This window comes from Halichoeres trimaculatus, unplaced genomic scaffold (genome assembly GCF_033239565.1).
Source record: "Halichoeres trimaculatus isolate MK-OKI-2021-1 unplaced genomic scaffold, fHalTri1.1 fHalTri1_scaffold_15, whole genome shotgun sequence".
Classification (NCBI taxonomy): Eukaryota; Metazoa; Chordata; class Actinopteri; order Labriformes; family Labridae; genus Halichoeres; species Halichoeres trimaculatus.
The window spans coordinates 24,730,605-24,753,198 of record NW_027437193.1 but is presented as its reverse complement, the minus strand read 5'-3'; the positions used below and the strand labels follow the sequence as shown (position 1 = coordinate 24,753,198).

The window sequence follows — 22,594 nt, the reverse complement described above, 5'->3', positions numbered from 1 at the left end:
AATTGATTCCACTGAAGTGCTTCAGAGTTAATTTGTTTCCATTTTTGAGGAGAAAACGTGTTATCACTAAAGAGATTAGTAACATTGCTCATGCAAAGCCACACTGACAGGGCTGCCGGCACTGTCTGACAACAAAATTGGAATATTTTTCAAACTGGTCTCGTAAATGCAGGTATTACTTTTTTTTGCAAATGGCATTTATTGTTTTTTTTTTTCCTCAAACAAAGCATACAAACCATATTGTCTACAAAACTTCTTTTTTTGTTCAATGGACATTGAAAATTTCTGTCAGCATCTTTTTCAATCAGCGGTGTAGTGTTGAATAGCAACATACACATTCTGTAACCCAGAACTGCAAAGTATTTCAAGAAAAAAAATTATGTGCTCTAGCTTTTGTTCGTGTGAAATAAAAGTATAAAGAACAAGGTGTTGTTGATTATTCTCGGGCACCAAACATGAGATGGTGTTGTAGCAGACTTTCGTCAACAGACCTCTAAAACCTTCCTTTAAATAGCCCTCCAGCTTCCTCGCACAACAGGGGCGCTATTAAAGGCATTCAATGGCACGGTAACCTGCATTACCAGCCTCTATTGCAATGCGGTTGCGCTCCACAGATCTTTCCCGGTCTGGTGTTGGCTGTTCGGGGATAAAGCGGAGTGCTATTCGGTCATGTGATCCCTGTTTTTTTTTTTTCTTTCCTCCTTCGAAGTTGAAAGGCTGGAGCAGAGCGGTGGAGGGGGCCCAGTTTGTCTTCCTACTTGGCGTTGATGCTACGTTTTAGTCTCTTTTCCATCACATTATTGTTTGTTTCTCGCTCGGTGTGGTATTTTTACCCCCAACCTTTCCTTCGCAATGGCGGGGGCTATTATTGAAAACATGAGCACCAGAAAGTTGGTGATAGTGGGAGTTATTCTGCTTTTGTTCCAGGCGTTTGCCTTCATGGTCGGCGGTTTAATTGGTAAGTTTACCCTCACTTTTATCCAACGTTAGGCTAACGTTTGTCTTTCTGTGCGCGTGCCTGTTGAAAATCATACGTTGACGTCCCCAAACGTCAACGGTTCGGCACAAAGTTTTCAGTTGTGCTCGTCGTTGTGGTCTTCCACTAACACGTCGTTCAGTCAGACAGAATTCATGGTAAACGCCAACTTTTTTGCTGCATTTCAGCACCTGGGTTTCACCGAGTCGTTCACTAACAATGCGGCGCTTTTGAAAGAGTCACTTTGACACAAAAGCTGCTGAGGTGCACGTCTGCTAAATCACTGCTTTGTATCAAGGTGTTTGCTGTCTGCATGCCACGACCGTTGGCTTTATTTACCTCAGCTAAAAACGACAAAGGACACAGTTCTTCGCGAGTTTATTCCTCAGTTTCAGTACTTATCACCCCTATACATTGAGCCTTTTTTCACGTCCGAGATACAAACTCGAATGTTCCTCCAATCCCTTTTCTCCCCCCTCCACTTCCCTCTCCTCACCCCCTCCTCTCAACGTCTGTTGTGTGGGGCCCCAGGCAGCATCTCTACCTCTCTTTCACTCCTTCCTCCTGCTTTCTCCCCTTCTCCCCAGATCCCTATCGCCTGGCGGGCACAGCATTCATGTTTCCCCTTCTCGTACCCTTGTTTCATCTGCATCAAGACAGACAGTCCCTCACACACGTACACAAGTGCACACAACCGTCAAAGTTGCATGTAGCCGTGAGGACTGTATTGGAGGAGTTGCTGTCAAGTTTTTTCACACACACACACACACACACACACACACACACACACACACACACACACACACACACACACACACACACACACACACACACACACAGTTTATCGGAATTGAGTCCATGTTAAGGATGCCGGTCTCTCCTTGGGGCTGAATCTGCAAACCATCCACTAGTGTGTGCCTCTACAGCCCCTCTCACTTACTACATGGCTGGTGGTGATAAATTAGCTGGTTTGGTTCGTTCCTGGCTGAGATGGTTTTAATGAAGCTGGATTCCTTTGTGTTTGCTCGGTGGCCGAGGGCAGCAGGGGTAATTGAGTAGAAAGGGTTTTTTCTCCCCTTGTTTCCTGACAAGCCCGGGAGCATGGCATGGGGTCAGCAGGCTGAGGGGGACGGCCATTATTCTGGACACACAGTGAGGAGCTGGTGTGCTGATGGACTCACAGGGTCACTATGTAATTGAACTGCGAGGGGTTCTAGATAACTGGGCTTAATTTGGTTCAGTGTCTATTTTTACTACTCTGTTTCTATAAATACATAGTGAACCTTTCTTTGATAATAGCTCAGGCTGTCACCATATTACAATGAAGCAAAAGTACGACAACTTGTTACTTCATAAATAAAAATGAAATAAGAAAAAAAAAAAAAAACGAATTATGAAAGAATTCACACCCATTCAGTATGTACCTAAAGAGATGGGAGCTTTTCTAACTAGCATGTAAATATGTGTATTTATGCTGTAAAAATTCAGCTTTTTGGCTTGGTGTGTATGTGCTTTCTAAAAATTGTAGAGCTACCCAGACCCCTGGTAACAGATGGGTACACTGTATCAGCCAATACACTACAGCAGCTCTATTCAATTAACGGCCCGTGGGCCACACGCGACCTGAAAACAACCCTCGAGTGGCCCAAAAGCTGCTGCCAAGTGATTGGGATTCGGGTTTGATGAGAAAAACATCTTTTACTAACACTGACAAGTTCTTGCAAAAAATCCAACATCATTACAAATATTGACTGCAACACCTATCTTAGCAACTAAACCACAATGCATTGTGTCATTGAGAAGGTGCATTTGAAAAGTTAACATTAGCAGTCCTACACAGGTGACAATAGCACATCTCTGTCTACCCTAAAACGGAAAATTAGCAAGGTTAATTGTCAGTTTAATTCTGCGTGGTCAGGAAAGTTTATATTAGGGATGCACAATATTGGATTTTTGCCGATATCCGATATGCCGATATATCGAAACCCCTTTTGGCCGATACCAATACCGATAATCACACGTTTGTTTGTTTGTTTTTTTCACTGTAAAGAAAGCTAAGTCTGTCCTGTACTGGCATTTATATGTTACTCTTATTGTGACGGTCTTATTTGTTTAAGAAACACACATAAAAAAAGACAAAAAACATTTGATTTGACCATAAATAAGAAATGTATTATTTTTTCAAACTGAAGACATTCAGTATTGAAATACAGAAAAATAATTTCTTTAGATCACATGAACTTTAAATGTACAATGCATTTTTAAACATAACCAAGTTGCATTTGATTATTTCAGAGCTACTGTAACAACCTGGTGACAGACACAGAGCTCTGCAGTGCAAATAAATGAAGTGCTACATTTTATTTAAGGAGCTTATTTTTCAGATGGAAAATAATAATAATCCTAACTAAATAGCACTGCCTATCGGCAGAAATGTTCATATCTGCCGATACCGATAAACGTGTTTTTAAGCTTTTTTCAGCCGATACCGATATTGTGCCGATAATATCGTGCATCCCTAGTTTATATTTATTTGTAATACCACCAAGTCCAAAAAACAAACCAATGTGTTTTACTTTGCTTTGCAGTGAGTGCGTTGCAAGGCTGATGGATTATTGTATTTGAAGACACCACACTGAAAAACAAGCTGCGTTTTGGACAAACTTTCTCAAGAGATCCTATGAGGCGGTGGCTAAAATTCAGAGTTTGACTGCATCTTATAACTGGATCTGTACAACAATAAAGCAGGCTTGCATAGCTCAGAAGAGGGCCACAGCAGCTTGACTTTGCTGCTAAGAATGCACGGCCCAGCTCATATCCTCTGAAAATCTGGCTGACCAAATTTTTAATTGAATATCCCTGGACTACAGGCTTCTCAGGCTGGGTTTCCCTGGTTCAGCCCTCCAGACATTCTGCAGAGAAATGTAGTCCGGGGCCAAAGTTGGCCCCAATGTTTGACGCAGGTTATCTTCTGGTGTGAGCGGGTGACATATGAGTCCTGTACCATGATTGGTTCACAGTCCTATTGGAGCTGCCGCGATAATTTCCAATGTTCATGTTCATGTTTGATATTTATTGGGATGATTAGGCCCTAGGCCACTCTTTTTTTTGCTGAGGATGACAATACTCAATCAGAGAGAGCTGCCTACAAGGAACCATAAATGATTGGAAGTTATGTTGTTTGCGTCTCCCCAACCACGTCTTCATCAAGATGCGTTTAGTCTTCTTTTTCAATTTCTCACTGTATATAAAATTGCTGCAGCTAGAAGCACAGCAGTAGTCTGCATTTTTGTGATTTTGTTTACTTTCACTTCCTTGTGAAGTGATGTAGGATCACATGGCGCAACACTTTGTCTGGTCCGATAATCTTGATGAAATCCTGTAGTGTGTGCTGGTAGCTATTTTCAAATCTCGCTGTGTGTGCATGTGTAAGATTTAAGAAAATATCCTCTGTGAAGATTCTCCTTATTCGTGTGATACAACCCGATTTCAGAATCTTTTAAGATTTTAAAATCCTATAGTGTGAACAAAGCTTAGCTAAACTGATAGTGGAACCATCACAGATGTTTATTTTCCTATGGGATGTTTATAAAATCAGGATTTAGTGTTAATCTATAAGGACTGTTTTTGCGTGGTTGTTAATTGACATTTTATTTTGCCTGTTATATAAAGATAAAATAAGATACACAGTGATTAACACACTTGCAGAGTTGTTTCTTGAAGAATGTGGCTGAGTTATAAGACTGAGTGCAGAGGCTGTTAGCAAAAAGATGTGGAATGTCCACCTTTAGAGCCCAGTTATGAGTGAACAGATATGATTAGATGTTCAGATAAGTAAGGACACACTCTTCTTGATACTTTTTGCTGTTTGCTCACTCAGTACAGTTCCATGTAGGTATCTCCTCTCATATCTTAAGTCCTCACAGTTTTCTGCTTGTAGGAAGCTCCTTTAGCAGCAATTTCAGCTTTATGTCTACTGAGAAATGTCCTAAATACTTTTAATGAGCTGAATCTGAAAACCTCATCTTTACCTCCATGAGTCAGTACTTCCCAACAGGCACACTTGAAAGTAATTACAGCCAAAGAGGTCTTTGAATCATCACCGACATTTCACATTCAGTACTTGAGTACTTCTTCTGTTGATTTACTCAAACCGATTGGAAACATCTGTTCATTCAGCATCAAATCTATGATCTTCTTTTGGAGGTGATTCAGAAGTTTTGGGGGCTGGGTTTATTCTGTACCATGTAGATGTTTTTGATAGAGGAAATTGTGTTACTGTTATACATTTCTGTGTAAGATCAGGTCTGTGAATAAATCTGCAGTCATTTCCATCAGTAGCACCGCACATACCGACTCTGACTCTGTCCAGGTGGGGCTTACTGGCTTGCACTTGGTTATGTTATGTGATGGGATATTTCGAGGAAGCATACATTTGGTTGGCTTTCCACACGCTTGTGTTTAGCCCAATAGGCTCTTATAAATTTGGGACAGTTTTTATATTTATACTACTGTCTGAATCAGTACGTTTACATGCAGCTGTTGAAATCAGAGTATGAGCTTAGTCAGCATGAGATTGGATTATTGAAATGCATGTAAACAGTTTAGTCTGACTGAAATTGGACTAAGCATTTCTCGATTGACGCACCTAGACAATGTGATTGCTTTTGGACTAGGTTGGATTTGGAAGGACTCGGCAGGTCCAGCTCTTGGTACGCTTCCGTGTTCAGCTGGAAAAGGATGTAGATGACGATGATAAATAAGGCCACTGCATTCGAACAGTCTACGTCTCTAACGCAACAAACACCAGTGCACTTACTTACATTCATTCATTCATTCATTTTCTATACCGCTTATCCTGTGTAGGGTCGCGGGTGGCTGGAGCCTATCCCAGCAATCATTGGGCGAGAGGCAGGGTACACCCTGGACTGGCCGCCAGTCAATCGCAGGGCTGACACATAGACAGACAACCATGCACGCACACACGCACACCTAGGGACAATTTTGGTGTGACCAATTAACCTGGTAAGCATGTTTTTAGACTGTGGGAGGAAGCCGGAGTACCCGGAGAGAACCCACGCATGCACGGGGAGAACATGCAAACTCCGCACAGAAAGGCCCACCGGCCGAGGTGGGGATTTGAACCGGTGACCTTCTTGCTGTGAGGCTGCAGCGCTAACCGTTGCACCACCGTGCAGCCCCACTTACTTACATGAAAACATAAAATGCTACAGTTGCGTCCATTTCGGCCGTTGTTAAAATGTTTCTTCCTCTTCAGGTGAACTGAAACTTGTTTGAAGCACGCAGCTTCACTTACCGAAAAAGGACACAGCGCCGCCTATTAAAGCAAAGTGAGGCGTTCTCTGCTAGAAGACTGATTGTCTTGTTCAGTCTTGTCAGCATGTATACGTAGACACACTACGACCCCCCTAGAGCTATCATGACCTTAGTCAGACTGCTTTGTGCATGTAAATGTACTGAATTTTGTAATTTAATCTTATTTTTATTACCAATTAACCTGGTGGCTATTTTCTGTGATTAATTATTCAGCCCACTTTATAAGATGAAAAGGGAATAATTTCTACATTTCCAAAGCCATACTACATCTTGAAACGCTCTTTGGTCTGATCAGAAGTCCAAGATCCAAAAAGGTATTAGATACCGTCATTTTTGACAAAGAAAAGAAGCAAGCTCTAATATTTAAGAAGCTTAAACCATGGCACATGGCATGGTTTAATCAAAAACGGATTCACAGTATTGTTTTGTTATCAAGTGCCAACAGTTTTAAACAGTGGCTCTCTTTGAAGCCAGTGTAGGGTTTTTAAATTACAGGGAGGCTTTGCTCGTAAAAAGACTGACATCATGTTGTTTCTTATACCTGTAAAAAGTGGGGAAATCCCAGCTCACAGACAGAATAGCTGAGCATGTGGATCATCAGATTCTCCAATGAGATCTTTGTGACAGGACTTTTTTTTTTTTTTTTTAAAGAGGGGGTTTACCTTTGTGCATTGAGGTATGCCTTGAATCCCATACCCTTGTGATGTTGTTAACATCAGCTTTTACTACAGAAGACCAAAGGTTTCTCCTTTTGTCAGCTCGACAATGATAGGTCTTTTCCTCAGCAGTACTCAAGTCCTGTGAGTAACACCAGTCTTGTCAGGCTCATGAATGTTAAAGCCTAAACAGTGTAATTGGTGCCTAAAAGCTTTTGGGAAATTTCCGTTTGCAGCACTTCAAAGAGAGCAAGCTCTGCTACCAAACATTTCTAAACACTTCTAAAATTAACTGCCAAAATGTTTAGAGTTGAATTTCCTCAAGCCAGCAACTTGAGCTCTTTCCATAGTTTAAACTGGAGAGCTCTAGTTTTATATATTAGTTTTAACTTTAGGATCTTGTGTGGGGGAGCACTGATATCAAAACTTATGATATAATAGTGTTGTGATGTTGTGTAATGTATAGATGGTAAACCATGTACAACATATCTACACACAGGATGATAGTCTTCAGGTATACTATGTCAATGTGATGTGACTAAACTTAGCAGAGCTAGCAGCTCCAACTTTACTGCTAAATTGCCTGTAATCTGTACAGCTGGATAGTACTCGTCACTAAGGCCTTGTACACACGTAGCCAGGCATTTTCAAAAACAAATATCCACCCTTATTCATTTTGAAAAGTACTTTTGTCCACATTTACTGGACAAATCCGCCGATAAATGCCACTTTAGGCATGCGAAACCCATATATGGCAATGCTTTTTAGACGTAAAACTCATGCCAGCCAATCAGAATGAATCCCCGTCATTCAGCTGTGGCGTTTGAGAACCAAAAACTCAATTTCTTGCCATCTACTTGAAACCTGGAGTTTCCCGAAATCTTCACTGTGTTTCAGAAAACATTGTTTTGAGTGACGTAAAATTGAAGTTTTGTGTGGATGTCAGGCGTAAATGTATAAAATGCAGTTTCACAGATACCCAGCTATGTGTGGACATGGCCAAACTAGAGCTACAGCTCTGGCTTGTATGATGTTGTTTTGCTACAGCTCAGTCAAAACTAATTTGGCATTTCAGACCTGAAGTAATAAGAAATCTTATCATTCATTCAACCCGTTGGTAAATCTGGTGTCAAGTCTGCGGTATCATATGCTTTGCATTGATAAAAAACATTAACAGAAAATCAAATTAAGACTTTTAGAAAAATGCAAAGTCCATTTTATTAAAAAAGAGTGTTCTAGCTTGACCTGTTTGAAACAGAAACATCCTCTGTTTCACTTTTTTTCTAGCACTAGTAACTAAGGGAAAACATTTGAACCCCTGCAAGAAAATATAGAAATAAAATGTAATTTTAGTATTTTTCCTCTTTATTCAGACAAGTTCTCAGGAATGGCCTTGTTTGTGTTTGGAAGGCAGGTTCTGATGACAACATGAAAGAGGATAGGATTTTAGAAATGTCAGTTGATTTTTCAAAACAAAACAAAAAAATAAAAATGAAATGTGTCCTTTAGAGCAGGGGTGTTCAAACTTCTTTCAAAGAGGGCCATATTTGATTTTTACCAACGTTCAGCAGTTCTTACCGACATATTTTTTCAACCGTGAAAGTTATGCATGTATGCTCTACTTGCTTAAAAAAAAAAAATTGTCACTTAAGTTGTGTCAAACATACTTGTGCAATCACTACAGGCTTAAGAAATCAAATCTTTTTTCTCGTAAAATGAGCTAATAAGGGGTGAGTTCCGTTTCTCCAAAAGAAAAATCTCCATCATGGGGCAATATGGGCACAAGTTGTCAGGATCCAAATTTTATCATAGATGTTTTTAGGACTATTTCAACCTGTGAAAATCAACCGGGCCAAATATATTTCTTAGTCTGCATTCTGAACAGTTTGTATTCCCTAGTTTATTTATTCCCGGCATGATTTCATAATTTTTATCTAGTCTTGTGTCCCCTGGTTTTTTGATCTCTTGATGTTCATGAAACACATTGTTACACTGTGGCTGATACATTCCTTTAAAGACATCAGCTGGAGGAGTTCTTCTCTGAGTTTCTGCTGAAAGTACAGAGCTTTAGGTTTATAGAAGCAGCCTATGCATAGTACAAATGTAGTTTGGTTAGTTGTTACTGTACTTTGTCTTTGTGCACTTAACAGAAAATGTAAATCTACAGATAATATAGAGCATGATTCATTTTCCTTTCATAATTGTTACATTGTAAGTTACAAACTTGCGGCTCTTTGAAAATGGACCCCTGCTCATCTACTGCTGAAGCAAAACTACAATTTTTACACAGTAGCCTGTCGTTTGAACTGTCATATATTCACAACGGTATCAAGATATACTCTTTGTGATGTGTTGAAACATGACAACACTAGTTCATCTTTAGGTTTGTATAAATCATTTGTTTCAGGGAAGGTTTGCTTGGTCACACAGTTTTCAAAAACACTTTCTAGTTGTTTTGACATCTGGTCTAACATCTTTCTCACTCTCTATTTTTCTCACCAGCTCCCAGCCCCACCACTGCGATCCACTACTTAGCCACAAAGTGTGTGGACACAGCCAAGAACCGAGAGGAAACAAAATGGTTCATGCCCTGGGGTCCTAACCAATGTGACAGGCTGAAGACCTTCGACGAGGCCATGGCGAAGAGGATCGAAGCCAACAACATTGTGTTCGCGGTTCACATTCCCATGAATAACAAAGAGATGAGCCCCTGGTTCCAGTTTATGCTGTTCATTCTGCAGTTTGACATCGCTTTTAAGATGTACAACCAGATAGGTAAGAGCTGAAACTTTCTTATGGGTTTAAAAAAACAGGGTGAGGACACACAGCTCATGTTTCTCCTCCAGGACATGGTTACATGACGTAGGAGGGTGTAGCTTATGTTGGAGGTGTTCTTTCATGGATTTAGTTTTAAAAGAATCTCAAAGAGCCGTATATCATTTAGGTGATTGTGAAAAAGTGATAACCATCTTAATACATCTTGCATCAAGGGCCTTTCTTATAGAGTCTGAGGTTTTATTTGTCCAGCTCTGTGAATAATTTGTCTTTCTTCATTTCCTCATAATCTGAAAACAAATGTTCCACTGGCTGACTGTGGCGAGAGGTAGCCACTGAAATATTCACTCCCTTTGTCACTTCTAATCTCTCACACCATACATTTCAGTACTGGGAAATTCCCAATCCACCATTTTCCTTTTCTGTTCCAGCTCTTAAATTGCTTTCCCTGTTAGAGGACGTGGTGCAATATTGTCTTGTGTTTATGTTTTGGTCTGTCGGGGTTAAGTCTTTAGAAAGCCAAAGAAATGTCTCTTTTCACTAGATTAGATTCCTCTTACAAATAAAGGCAGCAAACAATGATGGATGTCCTGCTGTTTGCTCTCTAAAGAGGCTTAGACCCCGGGGCTGTTGTGTAGACGGGTTTGTCAGACACCCCTGAGGCAGGTATAGAAAGAGGACAGAGGTAATTCAGACCTTTTCTTTGTTGATTCTCCTGAGCAGTGAAATGCACCAGATGCTTTACATTCTTTAGACGTGAGATCACATTAATTCAGCTTCTTTTAGCATCCTGTTTTCCACTTTTAAAGACAAAAAAATATTTAAACACACAGGATGGGTTGTAACTTATAGTTTGATCTTATCTCTAATACTCAAAAAAAGAAGATAAATCCAGTTTCACAGGTGATCGTGAAAGCCTGAAAGATGACTTGAAAGCATGTCAAATAGACATCAATCTCATGAGCTGGTTCAGGAATTCATTACTTGGACCCAGAATTAGCATAACAGTAACCTCTGAGCTCTGAGGTGACTCATTTACTTAGCTTACCTCTTGCTCAGAACTAGTTTAAGTCTCATTTCTGTTTTTAAATAAAAAAATCATCTGAAACTTTTACTGTAACACATCAAGCACCACCTCTCTCTGCACCGTAGTGAACAGTCATCCGGCATCCCACATCGTGACTGAGAGGGAAAAGGGGAGGATAACTGGTATCTTTAAGAAGACAGGGTTTGGTATCCTGGCAGGGCGCTCCAGATCCTGAACGAAGGGATTAGAGAGGATGATGGGAAAGTCTAACAAGTGACTGGAATACCAGGAATGTCTGGATAAGACGCACTGACACCTAATCACATCTTTCATGCCTTAAAATGTAAAGTTATGCATCTTAGTGTCAAGGACTGCTTCATAAATAGTTGAAGTCTGGAGCAGAGTGGCTCTGAATGTTGATCATGATCAGAGAAAAGGGAAGTAATGAAGGTAACTGTAATAGTGTCGGGACCAAAAAAGTGTGTTTGGATCTCAGCTTTTGTGGTGTGGCTTGTCTAAACAGTCATGTCACAGTGTCGACTCATCAGCATGGTTGGCTCACTCAGTCTTGGCCCAGCAGGGTGTGTTCAGAGGCTGTATTTTGTTTATTGCCTGGCTGCCAGACAGAGGAGTCAGTGAATCAGCTCTGACCACAGACTGGTGGATCTCTCTGCCAGATGCTTGACTCTTTATTTCAAAACCTTTAACTTATTTTGTGCTGTATGAGGTACTGTTTAACAAGCCATTGCTGCAGAAGTAGGGGTCCAACATGCTTGAAATACAGTATTTACGCAAATGTATTCTATATTTCAGGGATGCACGATATATCGGTATCAATATCGGTATCAGCCGATGTTGGTCACTTTTTACATATCGGTATAGGCCACATTTACAGAGCATCTTTAACAATCTTTCAAGACCCAAATAATATTGTTTTCTATGACTATATAATAGGGATGGGTACCGAATTAGGTACTTTTGTAGGTACCTATTGAATTCTGTCAAAAGTACCGGGTATCGATTCACATAAAGCCAAAAGGTACCAAATTTAGGTACCTAAATGCATCCTTATGTCTGTGAGAGTGTAGAAGAGTAGGTGATTTTCGATGCTGGACATGAATACAGCATTGCAAGATTATATATTGAGGAATAAATATGTAAAATGGAAAATAATATATATTTTAACATAAAAAATTGATATTTTTTACCACACCAACACACAAAAGTACCAAATATTGGTACAGTTGAGTACCGGTACCGGTTGTCAGGCACCCGGCATCGGTACTGTGTCGTTTTAAATATGAAAAGTACCCATCCCTACTGTGTAAACACCAAAACTACCCAAGAAGAGCAGACAATCTTCTTTCATTTCCCTCTTCCTGTTTTTGATCCAAGAAACAGACAAAACATACTTTTTTGATCATGTTCATCTCGGGTGCGCCATCCTTTGATCCTCTCCATGGTCATCAATTCTCATGATCGCATGACCGCTCTTTCTCTCTGAACTACCTCGAAACATGATCTCAAATTGTTTTTTTTACCAATATATCGACATCTGTAAATATTGTTTAACGGTCATAACAACAATATCAATATTGGATATCAGTATCGGCCAGAATTTTGATATCACTGCATCCTTACTTTATTTTTCTTTGACAGGTTGTGAATGTGGAAGCCTTTGTTTCGTTTCCAAATGGTGCTTTGGCTTTTGTTTTATGAATTAAACACAGATAACAGATTCCAGATCCAGACTCTTTGGTTAGAGTAGTTCATGTATATGAATTAGACATGCATCGATAGATCTGTGCTGATTTCCTTAATTTTGGGGGATCGGTGATCAGGGATTGGTGATCGGCCCATCCTTACATATGAAACTGTTCTAATATTCCTCCAGGAAGGTCTGACAGCCAGCCTTTGTTGATTTTTGCTCTGAGACCTAAAACACAGTACACTTTATTGGTTGTTTAAGTTAAAACACAAAGATTTTATTATCTCACAGGTATCATTCAATGATTTTCAATAGAATAAGACTGGAACATTGAAGGTTTATGCTTTCAGTAATAAAAAATAAAAAATAAAAATCGGTATTAGCAGGCCAGGCTTCTTAAAGATCGGCGATCAGCCAGAAAATTGTGATTGGTGCACCACTAATATGAATTCCAAACTTTTTATGAAACACAGACTACAAAACCAGTCCTGACCACAAGACTCTGTGCCAAAGGTTTCTACAGTACAGTGGTCTGACAAACTATCTCAAGGCCATCTCTTCCTCGACTACCCTATTTGTGTAACATTGTGCTTCTCAGAGAAGAGCGTCACCCTTATCACCCACTCCACCCACCTGCCCCTCTCCACGCCTGCACCAGGCCCCTCTGGGCTGGCTCAGGTCCAGCAATAACACAGCTGTTGAGGAGGCTTAGTCACTGTGGTGATGGCTGCTGGACAAGAGAGGAATGTTAGCAAGAAGCGAGCCGACATTTGAGGGCGTCTGTCTCGACCAATGACAGAGTGGAGGGCACTGCAGAGACAGTCGGCTGCCAGTTCTCATCTGGTTCACTCTACCCCTCCTCTGCTTTTTTTCCCTTCCCCTCTCGCAGCACAGGCCACTGGGTTTCTTTCTCTTCATTCCAGCTTGTTTCATAACGGCACAAGAGGCACTCTGGAGGGCTGGAGGAGAGAACACTTTGCTTTGTAATGTGATCTAAAGATGCAGTTTTAATAGCTTGGCTTTGGTTGTTTTTCTTGGAAGCACTGGACTGGTCTGTTGGAGGCCAGCTCAAGGTCTTATTGGACTTTATGTTAAGTTGGAAGAAAATATGATTATTTTTACAGTTTCTGACTCATTCTGAGGAACAGAAACAAATGTTGACACATAGGTCTTTTTGTCTTTGTCTACCTCAACCGCTAAGCCAAGAAAAAAAATTATACTTCCTCTTTTCACTGTATCATTCTGGTGAAATTTCACTGCCAACACCTTAAAATGAACCATATTTTTTCAGAGTCTGTTTGGAAATGTCTCTGTACTCGTTCTGGTCCTCCAGTTAAAAGGCTGCTGCTGTCTGTCATCAGGAACTCATTTGATCCTGTCCTTGTGTTACAACAGCCAACAGAGATATGGACACTGAGATACTAACCCTTATGTCTCATCCAGTGCATTTTTCTGTGTTCTTCTCTGAATGTTAATACTTTGCATTAGAGGCTTCACATCAAACCTGCATCCATGTTCAGTGATACACGTTTGCACCTAAAGTACCGGTATTTTAACCTCAAACACTTGCAGAGGTGTGGAGTATGACTGCTGCTTGTTAATTCCTCCTAGATGATGGAGCCTTGGTCACCATTGATGTGGGCCTGGCCTACAGAGACAGCACACTCCACGAGTGGACGGAGATGGCCCACTCCATTGAACAGAGGAAGCTTAACTGCAACTTCACAACTGCCAAGGTGTGTAAACAAAATTCATCCATCTTACTTAATACCTAAAAAAGCAATCCAGCATCCTGCATCATCATTATAATCTTGTTTTTTATCTTTGATGTGCTGAATGTTGAGCTTATCTGTGACTGCAGAGAATTAAAACATTTGATATGCTTTCAGTGCAGAATAAAACTGATTGGTTATATCACAAATGTTTATTTTAAGTCTTGTTTTAGTGCTGCATGATGTTACAAAGGTCTTTTTATGTGCCAAATTATACAAGCTTGAACTATACCTGTTATTTCTTACTCACTGAAATCCATAGTCAGGAGTAGGGATGTCCCGATATTACATTTTCACTTCCGATAAGATACTGATACTGCAGCATTGAGTATTGGCCAATACCGATATTAATCCGATACGATATCAGCATTAAACATGCATACTTTTATTACTTATTTTGTAGTATGTCTGTCATGTTAGAAAAGGCTTAATTAAGTGATATTATTCAAACAAAGAACAGTAGTCAGCAACAGTAGGTATGAGGAAAAACTGACCCATTTATTATTAACCATTGGGTAACAGAAACTGCTTATATTGAAGTGGTTATATCGGAGAATTTAGATGCATTCCGATACCATACCGATACTTGTTTTTTTGCTGATATCAGACCAATACCCGATATCAATATCGGACTGGGACACCTCTATTCAGGAGTGATAGTTGTCTTAAATGTATATCTCAAACCAGACTTTGTTGAGCAGCTGGTTTGTGACAGTTCATATTCCTGTCCATACAACCTTAGTTCAAATAAGTTGTGACAAAGTAAGATGTTGATATCGTCAGAATTATGACTGATTGATTGTAAGTCAATCAAACCTTGTATTTATATTGAAAATAGTCATGGGACAATAATCAAAGTAAATGTTTGAACTGAAAACTTTGTTGTATGAAAGACATATTTTCATTTTAAATTTGTTGCCAGCAACACATTTTAAAGGTGTTGTGACAAAAGCATGTTTGTAATCTTCTTCTTGTAACAACACTGTGAAACTTTGAGACTCAAGGAGACCAGATTCGGTTGTTTTAAACAGCCAGAATACACTGGATGTGTCCCCAGGCCTGCTTCGCTTTATTACAGCACTGGATCAGATAGGTTTCTACTCAAGTCAATGTGTCATCTCGCGCTAAGTCCTGTCATGTGTGGTCTGGCTGTGTCCCTGTTCTGTTCTTCATTTCTGCATCAGACCACAGGAAAGTTTTAACTTTGCCTCAGTCTGTAACCAGCTTAAGTTCAGAGATGTTTCTATATATTTTTCTCTGTTTATGACACAATCATGACCTGAATTTGTGGATTTTTTTGTAGCTTTTGAAAGAGATTTTGTGCCCATACAGGGTAGTATCTGTTTTTTAAGAGAGAGTGGTGAGTCTCATTCTCTTTGGCTCACTGGAAATGTTTTTTTTCTACCCAGTCACAAATTTATATCCAATGTGTTGCTTTCATAACATGTAAAATGAGCATTTTTCATGAATCAATCATTCTTCCATTTTCTAGTGTTGTCTTTGCAATACCACCAAATAAATATAGGGTTTGGATGATTTAAAAACTGTTAAAATGTGTTGTTTTAACATTTTACATTGCAAACTCACAGTTTTTTTTTTGGAATTGGGGAATAAGAATTAGCTAAACATTTTTTCGCAAATACAGCTGTGTTTTTAACTAGGTGTGATGTATTGCTCTGTATTTTTCAGACATTTGAGAATGAGGGACGTTACTACGAGTGCGATCTGCTTCCTTTCATGGAGGTTGGCAGCGTGGCCCACAAGTACTACCTCCTTAACATCCGCCTGCCCGTTAATGAGCGAAGGAAGGTTAATGTGGGAATCGGAGAAATCAGGGATATTCGTCTGGTTGTAAGTTCACAAATTATTGACAATGTATTTGAAGCTGTTTGATACTCTGGTTGACTCACAAATGCATGCCCTGGCAAGAGCCACATTTTTATGACTGTGGATGGTGCTCATGGGAAATGCAGTCTTTCTCCTGGAATAATAAAGAGTTCACCAGAATTGACACAAAACCTCCCCACAGAGCCACAGAGCCTTTAAGCCAAAAATTCACACTACATCCCACTAATTGACCCTGACAGTGTTATTTTTGTACTCTTAGGGTATTCATCAGAATGGGGGCTTCACCAAAGTGTGGTTTGCCATGAAGACCTTCCTCACACCCAGCATCCTCATCATCATGATCTGGTACTGGAGACGGATCACTCTCATGAGCAGACCTCCTGTGCTGCTCGAGAAGTAAGTGAGCTTGAACCTGATATGTATACCATCATCATAGGCGTGTGATACCTTACTATTACCATGTTTTAGGGTGTATTCACACTTGTGGCTCGTTTGCTTTGCAAAAGTCTCTTGCGGTCCAAAGTTGTCAACTTCAGAAATCATACCCAGAAGGCGGGGACTTTCCTCATCTTCAATCATTCATTCATTTATGTTCTTACCTGCTTTCCACAGGGAAGAACAGCCGTGGAGCATCAACAACGTGTGTGGCTAGTTTGCATTATAGCGCTTATCTGGCTCTTGTACCAGTGTGCGCTTTACGACCAACATATGTCGTTTTTTAAGAGTCCCGACTGCATTAAGGCACTTTGATAAGGCATTTTATTTCTTTACTGCTACACGTGAGCCCACGACTCAATTTCTTCAGTTATTCGGTTTTGTTTTCTTCTGCTGCTGTGGATGATTCTTCTACTCCTTCTTCTTCTGCTGTTTTGACTGTAAAGTTGTCAACCGAGCTCATTACTGCCCCCATCATTACACTGTGAGCCACAGTTATGAGTCAGTTGTGCCGGTTGCTGGGGCGTTTGTGTTCTCACTGTAAAGGAACCGCTATAGGGCCTGAATGGAAGCGAGCCAAGACCTCCTTTATTTGGTGATCTTGACCAACATGTTTTGTCCCACATCCAAGCACAATCACTGTGTTCACATTCGGGGTGGGCAATATAGCCTCAAAATTATATCACCATATTTTAAGGAAATTTGGGATAACGATATTTTTGACGATATCGGGGAAAAAATGAACAGCTTGTTATTAGTGGTTCCTGCTTCTGAATAACAGCATTTTTATAGCACACACAGTATGAAGCCACTTTTCCAATCATTTACTACTACTACACAAGCTTGAAATGTAAACATAGTGAGTAGGTCAGATCCAGAGGAAATCTGACGTTTTGGAGGAGGAAAAGTTAATCTTGCAGGTGAAAAACTTCATAATTCTGTACGACACAACACATTCTTTCTATAAGGACACCAACAGAAAGGAGAAGGCATGGACTGAAGGTGATGAAGTTTGGAGAGGGCCAGATGAGTTTAACATGCTAATTAATTACCATAAAAGTACATTGTCATGGGTGGATTCATGCAGGAACATGTGGTTCTCCTGTGATCTTGTGATCTCAGGTATCCAGCTGCTGTGGGTGCTGTGCTGCACGGCGCTCCAGACGCATCCAGTATGAGTTGACACGTGCCCAAAATCTGCGGAACTGCGCTCTGCGGCGCTCACGCTTTATGTATGAATTAGGTGTAAGGCTGATACAAGGTTCAGACGCTCGGCTCGATCACACATCCGTCGTAGAGGCAAAAAATCCCCTGATAATAACGTAGCTTTCATGTCCGCCTCACGTGTCTTCACAGCCTGTTTGTATTCCGCCATGTGTTTCAGCTTTAGGTGGACGAACACGTGTGTGGTGTTGCCACCCTTTGCGGTAATAGTTCTCCTTCACATTTTTCATTTAACGTGTTGAGCTGCGTGGCTGATCTTTGCTCGGCCAAACCACCTCCACATCATTGAGGTGGCTCCACTTTTAGGCACCAAATCTTCATGTGAGGACGAAGTTGATGCTGCCGTGCTACTTTCACTCTCGGCCATTGTTGTTTTGTACACAGCAGGGAGGGTCATATGTTATTGCATCTCTGCACTGTAAATATCGCAAATTGACAAATTTATATTGTCAAAGAAATTATACCAGTATATGGCACACCCCTAGTTCACATATGCCCCAACAACCAGGATTTTTGGGGGGCTGCTCTCTGTTTTGGAACAACTACCCCAAATGATCCAGGTGTGAATACACTCTTAGAGACTTATACCATCATAATTCCTTAAAAGTATCATCCTAATGTGTTTAGAGCCTGCGAGTGAAAGCTCAGCCCTTCATTCATGGTGAAAGATACTTAGACGAAAGAACCCAGTTGTAGCGTTTGTGTGTCTGCTGGGTTAAAGTCTGTATAAACTATTTATGACATGTACAAACCGGTCATGCAGTAGAGTAGGTCACTTGCATCAGACGGTGATGTTTTTAGAGTGTCTGAGGAGGAAGCAGGACCATCAGCTGGTCTCACTCAGCATTGTAAACAAATGTTAAACTGTCAGGAAGGAGATTTAATCAGAAAGATCTCTGAAAATGCTGATGCGGGCCACTTGGATTCCCATTTCAAAACAAATCAAGACCTTCCTCTTGCTCCAGTTTCTTCTGAAAACAGAACCAAAACGTTAGCCATTTGTGTTCACTCCTTAGCTAAACCCCATGAAGGTTAGAGCAGCAAATACATGGAGTTCTGCCTGAAGGAGATAGTTTGAATGCCATGCTTTGGGAAGCTGAAGCCATGCTCGGAGCCCAGTGTTTGTCTAGCCCCCTGCCGTGCTGGGAAGACAGATCAGTAAGAGGCAGCGTTCTGCGCCACAGGAAGTGCCTGGCCGAGCGTGAAACACGTTACAAAATCTGCAAGCTAGCACTCAAGCGACACATGCTGCAGACACACACACACACACACACACACACACACACACACACACACACACACACACACACACACACACACACACACACACACACACACACACACAGTCTCTCTCCTTCTCCCTGTATTTTCCAGCTCAAGGCTCTTATTCCCAAATGACCAGCAGGGTTTCAGGAAGTGCGACTTGTTCCCTATTTGGACGGCAGATGATTTTTTCATGCTGTAAAAGCTTTACCAGAGTCTCCTGTCATGCTAATCCACAGAGGTGTCAGTGTGGGAAGACTCAGACATCTCTAAACTTAGAGGAAAGCTGTGAGAGGGAACTTAACCATGAGAAACGGCCTAGATAAATCCATCGTCGTCTGGCGTTAATGTCGGCTCTATGTAATGAAACATGTCTGTGTTAGCTTGAAGGAACAGGCTTACCCAAAACGGAATGCAGACATGATTAATGATATAAGTCACACCTTTGCTTTTTCAGCTGTTACATGTGAAAACGTCCGGTCTAAAAGCTCTTTTTGACCTGTGACTGTACAGATTTCATACCATGTTTCTCACAGTCACATGGATAAATACAGACCTCACCTCTCCTGTGTGTCGATGGTGTTCAGGACACATTCTCTGCATACCAGTCAAATATGCTTTCACTCTCTCTGCACCCTAGAACAACGCTAATGGCCTGTCTGGAGCGGATTAACTTAGAAGCTGTGTTATGTTACTTCTATTATACACAAAATACTTCTGCACCCACTCCTTCACTGTGACACACTTTTCTCTGTTTCGCCCTCTTGACTATTTACAATCCTCCTGGTGGCATGCAGAGACTTGCTGCAGACATTTGGAAGACCTTGATGTCATCTCACTGTGCTTGATGCTTTTCTCTATTTCTCTTTGAACCTGTTGAAGAAGCTTGAATGCACGAAAGAGGTTTTGAGAACTGGACAGGAGAGGATGCACTGTGCTTGTGACTGTATGGATAATCCAATCAATAATGCCCCAAGAACTAATGAGCCTGATTCAGCAGGCCTCAGATGTCACCTCACACTAAAACATTGATTTTGTTATTTTAAAAGTTGAGGTGTCTGTACCAAGGGGCAACATCCGGTTAGTAAAATGAAGCCCATGTGGAAGTGCTAAATGTTGCTGTTCATTGAGAAACAGCTTGAGGCTGGCTTCAGAAAGACCAGAAGTCTCGTACACTCCAGGCAATAGAAACTGACTTTTAAAGCATATTTACAGCCTGGTTCAAAAACAGCTTGGGTCTGAAACACTGATTTCACTATCAGCACACACTGTACAGTGAGTGAATTTTCCTGAACTGGGTGGTTTAGAAATTATTAGGATCGTTTGATTGTCCAGTTAGATACACAGCACAGGTCATGTGACTGACAAGCGCCCTGTTGCTGTTCCAAATGAAATTCACAGCCGGCGTCATAATGAATGTGGCTGAGTTCGCTGATTGGCTTCATTTCAAGTGTCAGGAACAGACGGGCGACGTCGCAGAGGCTACATCCATGTTTTAAGCCGCGTTTCCACCAAGCAGACCGGTTCGGTTCGTCTCGCGCATTTTGTGGGGTTTCCACTGACTTGTCCCGGTACAGATCCCCAAATAACCGTGATGAGCTGTCCCACATTTTGGGACCATTTCGTTTGGGTGCCAGACTGAACCGATCCGCTCTCAGAAGGTGAAGCAACACACTGCACACCGTTGATTGGTCAAAAGAATTGTCACTTACCATGGAACAGCTGCTGTATTTCTCCTGGCGGCACACAGACTTCTCTGAAACAAAGCTTGATTGTGCTTTGTATCGAAGAGCTACATGCCAATCACAGAGAGGACGAAACACTGGATGTCTTCCATTGTTGCTTTTTGTTTACTGTTTTGCATTTTTCTTCTTTGTTGGATTTATTGTGGGGTAAACCGTGTCGCGCTGCTACGGCGTCACGCTATTGTTTAACAGCTGGGGCTTGCAGCATCCAGCTTAAACGCCGCCTACCACGAGAGGGCACAGTTTGCTGTGGTAACACAAACGGGATCAGGCTTAACTGTACCAAACCGAGCCAAACCGTACTGAACCGATCCGGACTGCTTGGTGGAAACGCGGCTTTATACAATCTATGGTCGGTGCCAGGAAATAAATACACCAAGTTTTATCTGTCCTTGCGTGTTGTTACATGAAAATTATATTCTGCTTTTGATAGTTCTTCTGTTTTGAAGTAAAAAGTGAAAAAACTGGACTTTCACTTTTACTTTTCATGCCCCTTCCCTTAAATGTTGGTAATGATGTTGAAAAATTGTCAGTTAAACACTATTTTTCTCCCTCAGGGTGATCCTTGCTTTGGGAATCTCCATGACGTTCATCAACATCCCAGTGGAGTGGTTCTCTGTTGGCTTCAACTGGACCTGGATGCTGCTTTTTGGGGACATCAGACAGGGCATCTTCTACTCCATGCTGCTCTCCTTCTGGATCATTTTCTGTGGGGAGCATCTCATGGTACTGTACTCGGCACCTTTTGGCTTTTTGGTAATTTTGTGGCTAACCTGCTGGTTAGTGGTGAGAACAGGGCACTGTTTTTCTCCAGTATCTGAGTCTGAAATGTGCCCAAACCTGGCCCAGAACCAGAATCAGAACTTTTCTTTTGGAAGAGCAATGGAGGTGGACATCCTCAGGAGTGAGGAGCAGAAATTCTCACCGCTCCACTCTGCTCACATGCTCTGAATGATGTTGTGTTATAAACAGATGGATTTTAAATGAAAAACATAAGAATAAGCAGCATATGTCAAGCATTTTTCTTTTTCTTGCTTTTTGAACAATTAGGAAGTTCAGTTGCTGTTATTCATGTTTAAATGACATTCAACGACTTTGAAAATTGTTTAGTCCAGTTTCTCAGTATCTTAAACACAGAAACCTCACACTTTCACAGCCCCACATATCTGGGCCTGTGCACTCTTTTTGCCCTGGAATGTGTTTCACAGTGCTTCTCATTGTTTCAGACCAAGGTCAAAACTCAATGGAGCGGAGATGCTTCTGGTGTATTTCTCGCATCATACAACTTGGATCATGCATGCAACTCCTCTTCACTCTTGGTACACCTCAACAGTATCATTACATTGCAGCCAGTGTTATAAACAGCACTCCTTATGTGGGAAGGTCAACTCATGTCATCCTTCGACTTAATGGGATGAATGCATCTTCTCCTGATGAGTCCTGGTGATCTCGCCTTTTTTTCCTTTTTTTTTTTTTTTTTTTTTAATGTTTAAAAAACACACCATTTACTCACAGTTGTGACCAGTGGAACTTGAGAAACACTTCCTAAACCTTTATACCAACTTTTTGGCTTGATTAGGGAGGATATTTAAGATCAATTTTGATAATACTTTAGAGGTCAGAGACAAATTTCATCTCACTTAGGTAATAATTAGACAAAGTGTTTTTTTGATTTCTTGGAAATAAGCACATAACTTCTTTAAAATAGTGTCCAAATTTATTGTCGCAAGTCACAATTGGTAGGTAACTGTTTTTTCCAGTTTCTTTGAAATTTACTCCAAATTGCAAGGTAAGAAGGTGACGATTAGCAAATAATTCATTTTAAATT

The 22,594-nt window shown here is 40.9% G+C and overlaps 1 protein-coding gene across 2 annotated transcripts in view; it reads left to right on the top strand.

Moving 5' to 3' along the window:
• The first annotated feature begins 674 nt into the window (after positions 1-674).
• The window catches only part of wls (Wnt ligand secretion mediator), a 31,116-nt gene continuing 9,196 nt past the window's right edge, over positions 675-22,594 (top strand). The window contains exons 1-7 of one of the 2 annotated variants that reach the window (XM_074689261.1): positions 675-958; positions 9,472-9,744; positions 14,091-14,215; positions 15,941-16,102; positions 16,359-16,495; positions 21,324-21,492; positions 21,993-22,085. In XM_074689261.1, coding sequence (XP_074545362.1) covers positions 853-958; positions 9,472-9,744; positions 14,091-14,215; positions 15,941-16,102; positions 16,359-16,495; positions 21,324-21,492; positions 21,993-22,085 — 1,065 coding nt within the window. In that variant the 5' untranslated portion in view covers positions 675-852. The remainder of the gene's footprint in view (positions 959-9,471; positions 9,745-14,090; positions 14,216-15,940; positions 16,103-16,358; positions 16,496-21,323; positions 21,493-21,992; positions 22,086-22,594) is intronic. The other variant, XM_074689262.1, reaches the window with a different exon arrangement.